This window comes from Polypterus senegalus, chromosome 10 (assembly GCF_016835505.1).
Source record: "Polypterus senegalus isolate Bchr_013 chromosome 10, ASM1683550v1, whole genome shotgun sequence".
NCBI classification, from domain to species: Eukaryota; Metazoa; Chordata; class Cladistia; order Polypteriformes; family Polypteridae; genus Polypterus; species Polypterus senegalus.
The window spans coordinates 42,752,773-42,770,546 of record NC_053163.1 but is presented as its reverse complement, the minus strand read 5'-3'; the positions used below and the strand labels follow the sequence as shown (position 1 = coordinate 42,770,546).

The window sequence follows — 17,774 nt, the reverse complement described above, 5'->3', positions numbered from 1 at the left end:
TATATATATATATACATATATATATACTGTATATATATATATACAGTATATACCCTTTGGGGTGCGAGCAGCTGTTGCTGGGGCTGCCAGAATCCATCGAGGAAGAAAAATGAAAAAGATTATTTGTACAAAATTTTAAATATAAGTAATTTTTATTTAGTCGACAGAAATATGTTTGGTAGGAATGTAAGTTAAATTTAGTCATCATTGCATAAATTTTACTTCACCATAGAAATTTAAAGACTAAATTCAACTTACATTCCTACCAAAGATATTCCTGTCGACTAAATAGAACGTACTTATATCCAAATAGAACTTGAAAAGATAGATTTTTTCTAATCTGATCACGCATTGTAGAGCGACTTGACGCGCACCACATCAAGCCTGCAAGCTATTGAGCTGGCGCCTGCCTGCCTCAATAAGTGACCCTCGCTTCGCTCTTACTTTTTTACCGTTCATTTAATCATGGGTAGTCACGAAAAAATTAGAAAATGGAAGGAGGATTATACTGAGTAAGGCTTTACCAAAACAATTATTGATGGCGAATAAAGTATCCATTATTCATAAAGCTTCAATTGGTGATCTGTTTTTCTGCATTAACCTCATATTTTTTCATACTTCTTCTCAAACTAAGGGTGTGCGAGGGTAAAATGAATCGGGAAGCGCTGATTTATATATATTGAATATATTGAAATAGTTTTACTGTCAAATAATGCAAACAATATGTGGCACGTGTTTCGCCCTAATTCTGGGCTCATCAGGCGTACACACTCACTGCACCCCCTGTCGGGAATCGAACCTCGGACGTCAGCGCTAGAGGTGAAGCCTCTTGTGTTGTGCCACGGCGTGTGGTTCGTTTATTTGACAGTATGTAGATCGGGAGATATATATCCTTCTATATAAAAGCGGTCGGGATTGTCCTTCCGTCCCATGAGTGCTACGCAGGCACGGAGTTTCACACACGCCCCGTCCATTTTGCAATGCACGATGGGATTTGTAGTTTGTAGTCTGTAATGAGGTCGTACAATTCCTTAAGTGCGGTGCTGGTGTTTGCTGGCGGGGGGATGTAAACAGCTGCCATGTGTACAGCTGTAAACTCCTTAGGCAGGTAAAGCGGCCGGCACTTGATGATCAGACACTCCAGGTCTGGTGAACATCTTTGTTAAATGACTTCTACATCCGTACACCATGTGTTGTTGATGAGGAAGCATACCCTGCCACCTCTCTTTTTCCCAGAGGACACCGACTGATCAGCGCAGTGGATACAGAAGCCGTCTGGCTGGACAGCCGAATCCGGTGTGCAGGCGGTGAGCCATGTTTCTGTGAGGCAGAAAACACGAACAGTCACGCAGATCTCAATGAGTCTACCCAGGAGATCATCTAGCTTGTTGTCCAGAGATTGGGCATTTGCCAGGAGAATGCTAGGCAGTGGAAGTCGCAGTCCTCAGTGTTTCGTCGTTGCTTGGATCCTGGCACACCGCTTACGTTTTCTCCTCCACGGGTGGGTGGTCGGGTGGGTCGTGTCAGTCCCTGGTCGATAACTTCAGAAGTAGCGATTTGTGCCTTTGTTGCTCTGTTTACCAGTGTTGTACGGTCGTACTTAATAAAACAGCGAACAGGCAGTACAAACAGCGACAATAACAAATATACACAAAAAAAAAACGAAATATCATATACAGAAAAATACTGTTAGTTACATAGTACTTGTGATACATCAAATTAACCCTCAACACTATAACTGAGGCCTATTGTCTCAGAAAATTTCCTGGGCGAAGCCAAGTAACACAGCTAATTCTTCTATATAAAAGCGGTCGGGATTGTCCTTCCGTCCCGTGAGTGCTAAGCAGGCGCAGAGTTTCACACACACCCCGTCCATTTGGCAATGCACGATGGGATTTGTAGTTTTGTTTTTCCAGGTAAAAGATGATTTTCTATTCCAGACTGTGCAATATCTTCTTCTTCTTTCTTACTATATAAAAGCGGTCTGGATTGTCCTTCCGTCCCATGAGTGGAAAGCGTAGCGGTATTCCGCTTATCAAAGACTTACTACTTGCAGCTTGCGGTACGAAGCGACATGATGTGAGCAGAGTTCTGGTGCTCCCATCGTTCTCTTGCTTTTGTGTGCGATGTGCTGGCAAAATAGACAAAATTATGTCTCTGGAAATAATTAATGTTGATGGAGTACAAATGCCTCACTGCGTAGTAAATATCAGGGGGGTTCAAAAGGGCGACCTCAATATAGAAAAAATGTTTAAATTTCATCACAAAAATAACAGAAACTATGAGTATTAAAGTAATACCGCTCAAATGCAATATAACCAAATTAATGAGTTTGTATAAAATATCAAATGGATCTACATATTGAATTGCCTTAAGAAGTGGTCAACTTAAAAGTTGGTCTCCTTAAAAGGCGGGTCAGCCTAGTATAATATAATATGCAACTTAAACATAAAAATACAGTTTTGGGGAAAAGAAAAACACCACGTCATATGTGCAAATAAATACAGTAAATACTAATACATGTTTGCTTAATCTTTTAGATACATTTAGTGCAAGATTAATTTATTTGTGGTAAACTCTAATCCAAAATGAATAGTGATGCACACAAACAAGGCAATTTAAAGTAGCATGCAATATAGCTGTGACAATGAGAGATCCACAACAAGGCACACCAAATATGACTATAGGATGCTGACAAAAAAAGGAAAATAGTATGGACTTACTAACTGTTGTCACAAACTCGACTCTGAGTCATAGAAAGGTTTGGGGCAGCCCCCCATGTAATTAGTATCCTGGCTATAAAGTTGCAAAAGTGTATACAGCACTGATGTGCACAAAACTGAGTCCAAAACAGAACTGAGGGAACAGGGAAAAGGTGGAGGCTTTTAAAGGGGAAGACAGGAAATGAGATCAAAGGGGTCAGGCTCATGAAGGTCTTCAGCCATAGGTTCAAGCCCAGACGTGACATCACAGGGGCTGGAACCAGCAAGGACTCCTTCCATAGGCTCAGTCCCAGAAGTGACGTCAAGAGGTCCAGGTGGAATCTCCCGTGAATGGTCTGCAGGAAAGGGAGAAAAAGAGTCAGTGCACTCTGCCACATCCCGGTATGACTCGGAACTGCCCTTACTCAAACCCTTTAGCTGCCTCCCATGTGCACGTGTGTGACACATTCAAATAAATAAGACAATACAATTATTAAAAGGCAATATGAAAAGTTGATATGAGTCACACCTATTACAATGGTACCTGACAATACAACATTATTTGATTCCACTTACCCTGTTCAAGGTTGTAGAGGCCAGAGCCTTGGCTGACATCTTTAAGCACAACGTGAAAACAATTTCTGTATAAGGTGCTGGTAACTAGAAGGTTGCCGGTTCGAATCCTGGCAGTCACAGAAGGAATGCTATTCCATTATGCCCTCAAGCCAGGCCCTTAACCTGCAATTGCTCCATTGGCACTGTAGAAATAGCTGACACTGTGCTCTGACCCCAAATAAATTCTGCGTGTCCCTGGAATGTAAGTTGGAGGAAGTGAAAATGACCAATTCTTAAGACAAGAAATTGTATATTGCAAATAAAAGGATTAAATTAAATTAAAAATACACACTCTCATTCACATACTTTGGGTTAATTAAGAGTCACTAAGTGCGCTAAAATAGATTAGACTTTAATACTTTCTAAACTTGGGGATTAAGCCATTTACAATTTTGTTTTAAAAACAAGCAATATTAAAACTTTACTGGAAGCCATATTATTAGTTCTTGTTTTGATTCCTGTTTGAAATAAGTGTAGAGTGGTAACAGAATGGTTTACACAGCCTAAAAACTTGGAGTACAATAGACAATACTACTGAAGCGGACTCATTGAACTAGTGTTTTAAGACCTTTGCATATTAAGAAACACTTCAGTTTTGCAATATATCTAAGCTGAAGAGCACTAGTCTGAGAAAGTGTGAAAATGTATTGCCTGAAGATTAAATCTCTGCCAATGAGAACATGTATATTATAGGCAGGTTCAAATAATGGATTTTTTTAAATCCACCAATCACCAAATACCATAAGGTACAGCCAATAATCATACAAAACAATGACTCTTTTCCTCCAAACTCTCACTCCCCAAGGTAAGGTAGAGGGCTCCTTTTTTTGACCTGGCATGACTTGTGGGGAGCACTTACAGGATGTTTGAGAACCACAATAGTCCTAATGTGATAGCAACCTGTTGTGGCACTCAGGGACACCGACAGGTTTGCACTTCTGCACTCCAGTTCCCGTGAACAGTACTATCAAATATTATTGAATGTAAATCCAGAATCATAATGATTTTGGCACTTTTAAGTTTAAGTTCAAAATAATTGTTCAAGTGTACATAATGATAGACTATACATTAAATACAAAAGCATATGAATATATGAGAAACATTTATGCAGTTGTCATTATGAGAGCTGTTGGTTAGCCTTATGACCTTTGAATAAAATAATTTCATCACAGAAAATCTGAATTACATCATCAACGTAAGTTAGTGCTACTTCTGCAATAAAGTATAAAGAGCCAAAGCCAGACAGAAATTTCTTGAAGACATATACTGTATATTAACTGTACTCAGTATAGGTTTTGCAAGTTCTGCTAGTAAGTGTTTCAAAAAAATTAGTTGGAATAATGTCTTATGAGTGGATTAGGTTTCATTTAAGAAACATTATGCAAAACTTCCTGTTTTGACATTAATTTAAGTTTGCTTAGCAGGTAAACACAATGAGTGACAAATTTTTGATCTGGAAGGCTCTTGATCTGAAATTTGACAGTTCAGTCTGCAGTTTTACAGTATGTTATTTAGAGTTCTGTTCAATCAGCGCATGCAGTAACAAAATGAAAAACCTTTTTCACTTTTTCTTGCATTTGTATTATCTATTAAACATACATAAATGTAGAGATTTTTGATGTGCATTTGTAAGTTTTGTCAGTATGGTGCAGCTTCATTAGAGCAACTGTATTCCAGTTTTCTTTGTCTTGAATTTTTTATTTTTTTTTCTTTTCATGGAAAGCAACGCTTCACAGAACCTAATTCCCATTCTGATATGCAGCTAGGTAACTTTCTGTATAGTTTGCCTATTTTCCTCATGTTTGTGTGTGTGAATGTGGATGTGTGTGTGACGTGACTATGCATTGTAATGAATTAGCATTCCATCCTTTCTCCTGTCCTGACTGTGAATTCAGCTATCCATATGTATTACCTTAAGTGGTACAGTATAATGTGCAGTATGTGCATTAGGTATGTGTCACTAGATATGTGTCACTAGATATGGTACTGTGTTTGTCAGTTATGTAATTTGTTTATATTTTAAACATTAACACATTGTTTATTTCCTTGACAGGCCCTCCGGGTGCCAAAGGATCACCTGGGCTACAGGGAAGAATTGGGCAGCCTGGGCTTCCAGGTTCTACTGGACCCAAAGGAGAGAAAGGTGCTCCAGGCCTATATGGCAATGGCCTGCCAGGTTTTCCAGGAATTAAGGTTTGTTTCACCTCTAAAATCTGCCTCTAACTCAAAAATCTGCAGGAGTTTCTACGAATATGGCAGAGGTGTTGGTGCTTTGTGAGGATTCATTTCATTTTCACTCTGCTTATCCTGGTGAGGGTTGACAGTGGCAGTTTGCCAAGTCAGACTGACCAGGACTTCCTATTTCACCATTTGGTAAGATTTCCACTCCATCTCCCCAAGCGTCCAAGGCAGCAAAGGGTTATCCTATCAATATCTCTAAACCGTCTCAACTGGCTCCTCTCAAACAAGAAAATCAGGAGTTCTACTTTGAGATCCTCCCATATTGCTGACATCTTCACAGTAACATAGTGAGTATTTCCATTGACCATAGATGAGGATGAGGCAATAAGCAGACTAGTAATTCAAAAGCTTTGTCTGAGGACTTTCCTTCCTCTTCGCCATTATTGTCTGGAACTATATCTGAAAAACTGCTATTGCTGCACCAATTTGTTGTGCAATATAATGATCCCCTTTTCTTTACAACAACAACAACAACAACATTTATTTATATAGCACATTTTCATACTTTACTTGTGAACAAGAACCCCAAAGTACTTGACCTCCAGTGTTGGGTGCATCTACTCACTTCATACCCTTAAGAAACATGGTCCTCTTTTCTGGAAGAGTTCAGTGACCTCAGACTTGGAGGTGGTAATTCTCATCTTAGAACAGAGATGCAAACCTTAGGTTTACAAACTGAATTCTTTCTAAGTCTCAGCTGCTGCTTGATATGGGCATTTTATCCATTAAATTTACTAACAGAATAACAGGAGTGTTTTTTCTTAAAACTTTGCAACCCCTGCATAAAAAGAAGTAAACTATCAGAGATATGCTGTTTTCTTAAAATGCACCATTAACAATATTGTTATGATTCAGGTATGGCAGGTCATTCTTCTCAATTACAACCCTCCACATTTCTCTGTCATTTCTCCTGTGAGCAGTTAAATCTGCAAGGATTATAAAGTCAGTTGAAAGAAAGTACCAAATCTAGTGTTTCTAAAAACATAATTCTTTGAATAGCTGATTGGCATGAGCATACACAGAAACTGTTTTTAATTGTTAAATTTAAAGTGGCATTGAGTTGACATTGTCCTCCATCAGAACAAACTCCACCCGTAAAATAAGTAGTCCCTTGGCTCATGACTCCACACCTCCAGAAAACCATCAACCACCATTAAACACCCACTGTAATTATACACAAATCAGTACACAAGAGCAACTCCTTGTAATAAAATTATAATATATCTTTATATTAAGAAAGAATAAGTACAATCAACTTCTTCTTTCGGTTGCTCCCCTTAGGGTTCGCCACAGCGGATCATCTTGTTCCATATCTTCCTGTCCTCTACATCTTGCTCTGTCACACCCACCACCTTCATGTCCTGTCTCCCCACATCCATAAACCTCCTCTTAGGCCTTCCTCTTTTCCTCTTTCGTGGCAGCTTTGTCTTTAACATCCTTTTCCCAATATACCCAGCATCTCTCCTCTGCATATGTCCAAACCAACACAATTTTGCCTCTCTGACTTTGTCTTCCAACCGTCTAACCTGAGCCGACCCTCTAATGTATTCATTTCTAATCCTGTCCATCCTCGTCACACCCAGTGCAAATCTTAGTATTTAAACTCATCCACCTTCGCCATCTCTACTCCCTTGCATCCTCACCATTCCACTAACCTCCCTCTCATTTACACACATGTATTCTGTCTTGTTCCTACTGACCTTCATTCCTCTCCTCTCTAGAGCATATCTCTGCCTTTCCAGGATCTCCTCAACCTGCTCCCTACTCTCACTACAGATCACAATGTCATCAGCAAACATCATAGTCCAACGGGACTCTGGACTAATCTCATTGGTCAACCTGCCCATCACCATTGCAAATAAGAAAGGACTCAGAGCCTATCCCTGATGTAATCCCACATACACATTGAATGCATCCGTCACTCCTACTGCAGACCTCACCACTGTCATACTTCTTTCGTAAATATTCTGTACAACTCTTACATACTTCTCTGCCACTCCCGACTTCCTCATACAATAACCACAACTCCTCTCTGGGCACCATGTCATTTGCTCTCTCCAGATCCACAAAGACACAATGCAACTCCTTCTAGCCTTCTCTGTACTTCTCCATCAACACCCTCAAGAAAACATTGCGTCTCTGGTGCTCTTTCTTGCCATGAAACCGTACTGCTGCTCACTAATCATCACCTCCCTTCTTAACCTAGCTTCCACTGCTCTTTCTTATAACTTCATGCTGTGTCTTATCAATTTTATTCCCCTGTAGTTACTACAGCTCTACACATCCCCCTTATTCTTAAATATTGGCACCAGCACACATCCTCTCCACTCCTCAGATATCCTCTTACTTTCCAACATTCCATTTAAGAATGTGGTTAAAAACTCTACTGTCATCTCTCCTAAACACCTCTATGCTTCCACAGGTATGTTATCTGGACCAACGGCCTTTCCATTTTGCATCCTCTTCATAACTGTCCTTCTTTCTTCCTATCTAATTCTTTCTGATTCACTATCTCCACATTATCCAACCTTCTCTCTGTCATTTCTTCATTTATCAGCCTCTCAAAGTACTCTTTCCATATTCTCAACACACCCTCCTCAATTGTGAGTATGCTTCCATCTTTATCCTTTATCACCCTAACCTGCTGCACATCTTTCCCAGCTCGGTCCCTCTGTCTAGCCAATCGGTACAGGTCCTTTTCTCCCTCCTTTGTGTCCAACATCTCATACATCTCATCATACGCCTTTTCTTTAGCCTTCGCCACCTCTCTCTTCACCTTGCGCCTTATCTCCTTGTACTCTTGTATACTTCCTGCATCACTCTGACTATCCCACTTCTTCTTCGCAATACTCTTCTTCTGTATACTCTGCTGTACTTCCCCATTCCACCACCAGGTTTCCTTTCCTCCTTCCTCTGTCCAGATGTCATGCCAAGCACCCTTCTTGCTGTCACCCTTACAACTTTTGCTGTAGTTGCCCAGCTGTCTGGTAACTCTTCACTGCCACCCAGTGCCTGCCCTACCTCCTCCCTAAACTCAACCTTGCAGTCTTCCTTTTTCAACTTCCACCATTTGATCCTTGGCTTTGCCCTCACTCTCCTCCTCTTATTGATTTCCATCGTCATCCTACAGACCACCATGTTGTCTAACTATACTTTCCCCTACCACCACTTTGCAGTGTTTAATCTCCTTCAGATTGACTCTTTTACACAGGATATAAACTACCTTTGTGCATCTTCCCTCTTCTTTTTGACACCAAGTACACGTCCAGCTTACCTGGAAAGAGGTCTCTTTTTGAACTGCCTTTCCCAAGGTTGCTTCCATTTTTTTCCCTACAAGGGTTTTTTTGGGGGTTTTTCCTTGTCTTCTTAGAGAGTCAAGGCTAGAGGGCTGTCAAGAGGCAAGGCCTGTTAAAGCCCATTGCCTGCCATCTTGTGTGATTTTGGGCTATACAAAAATAAATTGTATTGTATTGCTCTGTATCTTCCTCCACTCTTGTACGTCACCCTATGCTCCTCTCTGTTCTTATAATGCGTATATACCACAGCCACGCCCAACCTTAAAAACGATCATTTTAAATAAAAATGCCAAGATTCTAAAAAATTGTATTTCTGAATACTTAGGTTTCTGTATTACACACTTATTTCATATTTTAAACAACAATCAGGTAATTTTTTATAATTACATTATGATGTTGTGTCTAAAACACATATTGTGATAGTAATGACCATCAGCCCCGTGGTAATCTAAAACCTCTGCGAGAAAAATTATAAAGCATTTATTCTTTTCAAAGAGGAAACACTCCTATTACAGGATACTGTAACTAGATGCACACAGCATTCTGTAACAACATCCACACCTTTTCTGTTTGTTGAGGTATTTTTATAAACAAACAAAAGTTACAAAATTAGATTACTTATATCATACAAAGTTTCTTACCATCATTGGCAGCTTCCAGTTGCAAGCCGGACACAATGAACAGTACAATATTATAAATAAGCATGATCATCAAAAACACACAGTTGTCCTATAGACGGATCATTAATATCCAGCATCGTGTGTGAGCTTTGCCATTTCATCTCCTTTCTTTATCAACACAGAAGCTGCAGGCAGCTTCCTTTCTCATTCAGAAAATAAAACATAGTTTCCTGCTGACAGCCTTAAGTAGTCTGCTTGCATCTTCTACTTTATACCCCTCCTTTGGGTCAGATTATTCGCAGACATGGCCTTAACTTCCACTGTCATGCAGACGATATACAGTTACTGTATATCTTAGTATAGACTCCCCTACAGATTTACCTCCCAGCACACTCACTGACTGCATCACTGATCTTAAGTTATGGATGGAAAATAACTTTCTCAAACTTAATGCCAATAAAACTGAAGTGTTACTGAAAGGTCAAAAATCCCAACTTTCTAAGGCATCCAATTTCTCTGTTTCTGTTGATGGTACCTTTGTCAAACCTGCACCTGTTGTCAGAAATCTTGGTGTTTTGTTTCATTCATCACTTTACTTTGAGCTACACATTAGGTCTCTTTCCAAAATGTCATTCTATCATCTCCATAACATTGCCTGCCTCTGTCCATTTCTGTCCTTTAATGATGCTCAAACTCTGGTTCATTGTTTCATAATGTCTCATATTGATTACTGTAATTCCCTCTTCATCTGCCTCCCTGAAAAATCTATACAGAAGCTACAGTATATTCAGAAATCCGCAGCCAGATTAAATTCAAGATTCTGCTTCTCACCTTCAAAGCCCTACATAACCTTGTCCCCCTCTACCTCACTCAGCACCTAGCTCCTTACACTCCTGGTTGCTGTCTCAGGTCCTCGAGCAGTAGTCTCCTTACTGCCCCACGCACCAGACTCTCCACCCTGGGAGGCAGATCCTTCAGTGCTATGGCCCCTCAACTCTGGAACTCTCTTCTTCAGTCTCTCTGTGATCGATCCTCTTTCTGCACCTTTAAATCTCAACTGAAAACTTTCCTCTTCTACAAACATTTGTCTTTTGTGTAAGTTTTTTTTTTCTTTTTGTGAAAGGTGTTTAAATGCAACTTATTATTATTTTTATTATTTATTATCCTGTCTCAGCAGCTCTCGGTTACTGGAAAATACCTTGCAATCACATAGTAAATGTACTAAATGTGCCTAAATATTGTAAGTGTAGTGTAAAATCCAAACTTCACAACTGTTAAAAATATCATAACAAGACAAAATAATTTCCACAATATAAGCTGTGGTATCAACAGCTATTTTAAACAGGAAACTGTTTAAAACATGAAGCCTTAAAGTGTGTTCCTAGTGGCCAGTGTATTTGTGGATTACTTGCCCTTTTTGAGGGTCAGACATTAATGCTTCTAAATAAATATATAAATCCTGCATCTCAATTTGATTTATTCACATTACAAAGTTAACATATCTTGCAATCCCAATACATCAAAGATACTCCAAAAATATACTCACTAAAATTATCGTATCTCTCAATCTCAAAAACATCAAAGATACTCAAAAATGTCTAGAAACATTGTTAATGCAACCAATTAAACTTCCTATCTTTGAAACTATTTAGAGACTGTTCTATAAATCTCAGTAAAATAACTATTGATTACAATAAAAAAAAACTGAGTATCTTTACATCTGCCCAGTTTCTTCACTTATTCATGAGAAGGGCACATCAAATGAGAATATATAGAAAACAAGTTGTTATCTTAATGATAGATGCAAAAGAACAGCTCATTATTAATTAAGCATTATTCATCATACTTGTTAAGAGGTAAAATAGGGCAGCTTACCTTCTATATAAATATTACTATTTACAGTCTGACAGTATGTCAGTGATACTGTTTGTCATGTAATGGTGCCAGCATATATTGTACACTATAGAATAACTGCTACAACTTTGTATATTGCCCATAAATGATTTCTTTATTCGAAGATGTTTGAAATGCAGTGATTCTTAAACATTAACATTTAGAGCCTGCTTCTTATTAATGCATGTGTGCTTTTTTTGTTTGTCTTTTAATTAATGTATTCTCAGGGAGAACCAGGACAACCTGGATTCAATGGAATTCCTGGAACCAAAGGAGTACCAGGTTCCCCAGGACTGCCCGGTTTGCCAGGAAGTCCTGGGATTAAAGGTGATCAAGGTCTGCCTGGAGGGCAAGGTAATATAAAAATTTTTTTTTCAGTATTAAATATTAATAACCCTTTTTCATTTTGTTTTGGGTGCCTTTTTATGCTTGTATCTTTTACATGAGCAAAATGATTAACTAATTTTATAACTGAGAAAGCATAATTTGCTTTAAATGATAAATAAAGTTGGGTCTTATAAGTAAGTGCATGAAAGTTAATATTATGTTTCTTCAGTAAGTTACTTGTCATAATGGCAACTTATATAACATATATAGGAATAAGAGCATTGGTCACAGCAAAGATCCCTAATGGACAGCATTTCTTACTTCTGACAGGAAAGAAAGAATGCTATTTTCCAGCATCTGCAAATATTGGGGTGCCACTTACTGTGATACATAGGAAGCCAACTATAAGCTAAATGCTAAATTAACTAAACTATGTAGAAATTCTGTAATCGAAAGCCGCACTTAAGTTTAAAAACATAATAGCTGCAGCATTTCCTATGTTGGATGAGGTCAGAATATCATTTAAACGTGTTGTTTTTGTGCTATGAAGGGGTAAAAGCCAGAATAATAGTTTACATGAAGTTTGCATTTTATTAGAAGAGTTTTATGATTGGTATTTTCTTTCAAACTTTACAAAAATAGCTACATTTTAAAAAATGGTCAATAATTTTTAAAACTGTTCAAATTTAAATCTGATTACTTTAATAAAGGTAATTTGCTACTTTTAAGGAATTACAATGTAAACATAGAGCCAAATCATGTGCATCAAAAACAAAATATATATACAATACAGTAATAAATGTTTCTTAAACCGAAAAAAGGTTTTTAGGCCCTGATTCCATCTGTCCTAGTTCAGTAATACTAGTATGTGTGATCATTAGGAAATACTTTTGAGACTTCCCCCAAACACAGATAATGCAAGTAGACCAAAAAAAGTAAAATAATTAATTATATATTTAACATAACATATTAATATAGGCATAATGACACATAATGTGGCAGACAAAATATGCAAAGTATATCAAAAGAATCAAACAACACCTTACAGCCAATGTGTGCCTTCCAATTATGGGTTTCATAACTCCTTTCAGTAAAGGTGTCTCATCCATATGCTTGTAACCTAAGGTCCTGTTTTCTGTTACATATGGAAGAGCCCCTCATTTGTAAGAAAGAAAAGTGAAGATTAAAATAACAATGTATCAATTTCTGAAAGCATTTTATCCTAATCAGGCCTATGGAGACAACATGCACAAAGTGACTTTAATTTAAAGGCAGACATTTTCCAGAAAGTAAGACTGTATTCTCTTCACTCTTTTGTAGGTATCTTTGTATTCTTTTTGTATATAGAATGTACTGTATATTGCATAAATGAGCAAACATGTATATGAGCAATGTTCTAGTAATCATACATTGAATAAGTAACATTTCATAAATGTTGTAAGTGCCATGGAGGACAGATGGGCACCCTGATCAGGATGGAGACTAAGTTTTTGTTCGGCCAGGATGCCACAATGGAAGGACTGCAGGAGTGGAGGCACAACCCAAACGGACCACTCTATAATCTTAGTCCCGACTGGGATCAAACTATAGTGAATGTACTGGGTGAATGTGGATATTGAGACAGTTCATACCCCGACATGGAAACTGTCAGTGTCCTTCAAGGCTGATCCAAATCCCAATAGGGTTGCATGGGAATTGGAGTGTGGAAGTACAGTCAGAGTCCTTGTGTGTTGCCAGAGGGTGTTGTCAGGGGATGTCAATATGTGTTTCCATATGACCAAGAATTGTTGTTATCATGCAATACAGTGACTGAAAGCAGTCCAAGTTTCTCATATCGGGGAATCAGAGTTGGGAGGCAGCAGGCAGCACTTTTGGAGGAAGCAAGGAATGAGGAAAGAAATTAAGCTCATTTGTAATTTTGGTGTTGATCTTTTTCCTGGTGATTATTAGAAAAGTGTGGTGAAAAATAAATATCCTTTATTTGAACCTAGAATTGTGTTGGGTATTACTATGTCTGTGGTTTGGGGCTCAGTGATACCCCCATGTGGTTACAATGAAAATTGTAGGATCAGAAATTTCTGATCTGATCACTAGTGCAAAGGACTTTTACTACACTCTGAGGTACTTATAGAATTGGATGTGTTTTCTAGCAGAATTCTACAGGCGAAACTTGAAACTGTAGCGTAATTAACATATAAGGGAATGGATCGGAATTGTAACATGATAATCATGAATATGGGTTGCAGAGCTTTTTCCTGTATATGATAGTCCTTAATGTATAACTTCAACAATTTTATGTTAATGTGTAATTTGTATGAAAAACACATATTTAACCAATGAGTTATAGGAGGCATTGTGTTTCAGATTGTAATAAGGAGGTTTAATTCATTTTTGATGTCAGTATTTGACCTTTTTTATTTCTACATTCTCCCTCTTCAAAGCATGAACTGCATGTAAATGATTCATTCCATACCCAAGGCTGAGTTTTGTGTTTTGCTCACTCTTAAGAGAAATCAGTGGACTATTTCTGATGTTGAGCAGTTGTTTTAATGGAATTTCTCATTTTGCTCTCTTTAGTTATCTAGAGCAGATTTCTTGATTAACTTACAGTCTAAGGTATTATATCACATACTGTAGCATACATCTACCTTCCGTTTTCATTTAGGTCCACCAGGTATTCCTGGTCTGAGGGGTTCTGATGGTCTACCAGGTCCTAATGGCCTCCCAGGCACTCCAGGCCTCCCAGGTGTTGCTGGTAATCCTGGTTCACCAGGTCCTCCTGGAGAGAAGGGTCAGGCTGGCAGAGACGGCATTCCAGGGCCTGCTGGACAGAAAGGAGATCCAGGTTAGTAATATTTTATTACTATACAGATATGCTTTCAGTGTATTAAATAAGGAGTTTTATTTAAAATGTATTTTATGAAAAAAATATCAGCAGTCATATTAATTTTAAAAACAAACTGCCGTTGTATGTTAATTTGCTCTTGTTTTCAAACCTTCTTTATCCATCTTAATTTTACTTTGTGTTCATTATCAGTATTAATTTTTTTAACCAGGTCAGCCCGGTATAGGACGTCCTGGTCCACCAGGTCTTCCAGGACTCCCAGGTTAGTGTTACAGATTATTTTAACTGCAATGCAGACATGAGCTATATGATTTACTTTGTTGTTAATCGTTATAGATATTCTTGTTAAGCATAAAATTTGTATAGTTATTTGCATATATAGGCACTTTTTTCTCCCATGAAGCGACCATATATGGTGTTTTAAATCAATAATGAATACATTTAACACTAGAATCCCTGAAGCCCAATAATAGTAATAATAATAATAATAGCAGTTCACTACTCAAAACAATGAGAACCCAGGCTCAAACCTGCAACCTTTTCCTTACGGGGCTGCAGCTCTTACATCTGAACCAGCCAAGCACACAGCCACCTTTCTATCAATATATGATATTTGAGCTTGAGTGTTTACTCATTGACAGCAACATGTAGATTGAATATTTTCTTTTTCTTTGGTTATATTCTTGAATAAAAGCGCACTTGTTTTGTTATACCTTTTTTGAAGTGTTTATTTGATATTTGGTCTTCAGTCTCCACACATTATACACTTCACATTAGCATTTTGACAATTATTAGTAGAAGATGAAAAAAGCTGGGTGTGAGGTGCCTTGAATTGTAGAGGGTAAATAATATATCATCATTTGGAATACATACATTTCATGTGTGTTCCATGTCTCTAACAATCTGTGTAAATATAGGATGACAGTAAATGCAAGGCAGGAAATGTTGAACACATAACTAAAACAGAAACAGTTTTCTGCACAGACATTGATGGGCTGTTCACAGCTTTGGGTTGCAAGCATGACCCACAAAAATGCTGTCTTTTTATGGATTTGTCACTGTTAAGCTGTTTTCTTACATAATGGCAATGTTCACCCATCCATGCCCATTTAATGTACAATACACATGAAAAAAATTCTAGACTTTGCATCCTCAGAACCAAGTTACCCGAACTATTTAATTAATTATTTATCGCTCTGATGTAATTGTTCTGATCAGCGCATCTTCAACCTGAGCCTGGAACAGGGGAGAGTCCCAGGGCTTTGGAAAACATCTTGTATCACCCCTGTCCCAAAGGTATCACGTCCTAGTGAGCTGAATGACTTCCGGCCTGTTGCTCTGACGTCACATCTGATGAAGACAATGGAGCAGCTGCTGCTTCACCACCTGAGGCCACAGGTCTGCCACGCCCTCAACCCTCTGCAGTTCGCATACCAGGAGAAGGTGGGAGCGGAGGATGCCATCATCTATATGCTACACCGATCCCTCTCCCACCTGGACAGAGGCAGTGGTGCTGTAAGAATTATGTTTTTGGACTTCTCTAGCACCTTCAACACCATCCAACCTCTGCTCCTTAGAGACAAGCTGACTGAGATGGGAGTAGACTCACACCTGGTGGCATGGATCGTGGACTATCTTACAGACAGACCTCAATATGTGTGTCTTGGGAACTGCAGGTCTGACATTGTGTTCAGCAATACAGGGGCGCCGCAGGGGACTGTACTTTCTCCGGTCCTGTTCAATCTATATACATCAGACTTCCAATATGACTCGGAGTCCTGCCACGTGCAAAAGTTCGCTGATGACACTGCTATTGTGGGCTGCATCAGGAGTGGGCAGGAGGAGGAGTACAGGAAGCTAATCAAAGACTTTGTTAAATGGTGCGACTCAAACCACTTACATCTTAACACTAGCAAAACCAAGGAGCTGGTGGTGGATTTTAGGAGGCCCAGGCCCCTCATGGACCCTGTGATCATCAGAGGTGACTGTGTGCAGAGGGTGCAGACCTGTAAATATCTGGGAGTGCAGCTGGATGACAAATTGGACTGGACTGCCAATACTGAGGCACTATGTAAGAAATGTCAGAGCAGACTATACTTTCTGAGAAGGTTGGCATCCTTCAACATCTGCAGTAAGATGCTGCAGATGTTCTACCAGACGGTTGTGGCGAGTGCCCTCTTCTACTCGGTGGTGTGCTGGGGTGGCAGCATAAAGATGAAAGACGCCTCACGCCTGGACAAACTTGTTAAGAAGGCAGGCTCTATTGTAGGAATAAAGTTGGACAGTTTAACATCTGTGGCAGAGCGACAGGCATTAAGCAAACTCCTGTCAATTATGAAGAATCCACTGCATCCACTGAACAGTGTCATCTCCAGGCAGAGGAGTAGCTTTAGTGACAGACTTTTGTCACTGTCTTGCTCCACTGACAGACTGAGGAAATCGTTCCTCCCCCACACTATGCGACTCTTCAATTCCACCCGGGGGAGTAAATGCTAACATTACTCAAAGTTATTGTCTGCTTTTTTTTTCATTTTTTCATTTTTATTACTATTTAATTTAATATTGTTTCTTTGTATCAGTATATTGCTGCTGGATTATGTGAATTTCCCCTTGGGATTAATAAAGTATCTATCTATCTATCTATCTATCTATCTATCTATCTATCTATCTATCTATCTATCTATCTATAAAAGAGGTCATTAGGATAGCAATTGACAGGAAGAATTCACAATTAATTACAGAATTGTGGTATTTAGGAGTTTCTCTAGAGTGCCTCTTTCTCTTACATGATTTGGCTCAAAAACTAATCAGCACATCGTCATCTCATAACTCATGCCTATGTCATGTCATGCCTATATCAATCAAACAAAGGAAGCTCTCCAATCTACTTGTGACATTATGCTTTAGGAAGACAAGTAAAAAAATATAGGTATAAACAACATTCGATGTGGCTTGTATGTAAGTAACATATAAATGTTTTTTATACCTGTATAAAGACCATCAAAAAACATAATCGCAAACAGAACATGGCACGATACCTTGGTGAGCTCTGTAGGCCCTGTTGTTTCGTTGAAGAATACGTGTTTTGCAGATTAATTGACAGAATGATGTCCGACCTCTTGCTGCATCCAAACAGTGCCATCTTTCATCTTCACACCTGGTGCAGCTGCGTTGTTCTTATGTGTGACTGGACTTTTCTTGTGGGGAGAGCTTCTGTTTTCTTTCGCCGATGTAA

At 38.8% G+C, this 17,774-nt stretch overlaps 1 protein-coding gene across 1 annotated transcript in view; it reads left to right on the top strand.

The window, feature by feature from the left end:
* Window positions 1–17,774, top strand: part of col4a5 (collagen, type IV, alpha 5 (Alport syndrome)) — a 481,130-nt gene that overhangs the window by 349,184 nt on the left and 114,172 nt on the right. The window contains exons 37-40 of the mRNA XM_039765771.1: window positions 5,371–5,510; window positions 11,595–11,721; window positions 14,360–14,539; window positions 14,751–14,801. Coding sequence (XP_039621705.1) covers window positions 5,371–5,510; window positions 11,595–11,721; window positions 14,360–14,539; window positions 14,751–14,801 — 498 coding nt within the window. The remainder of the gene's footprint in view (window positions 1–5,370; window positions 5,511–11,594; window positions 11,722–14,359; window positions 14,540–14,750; window positions 14,802–17,774) is intronic.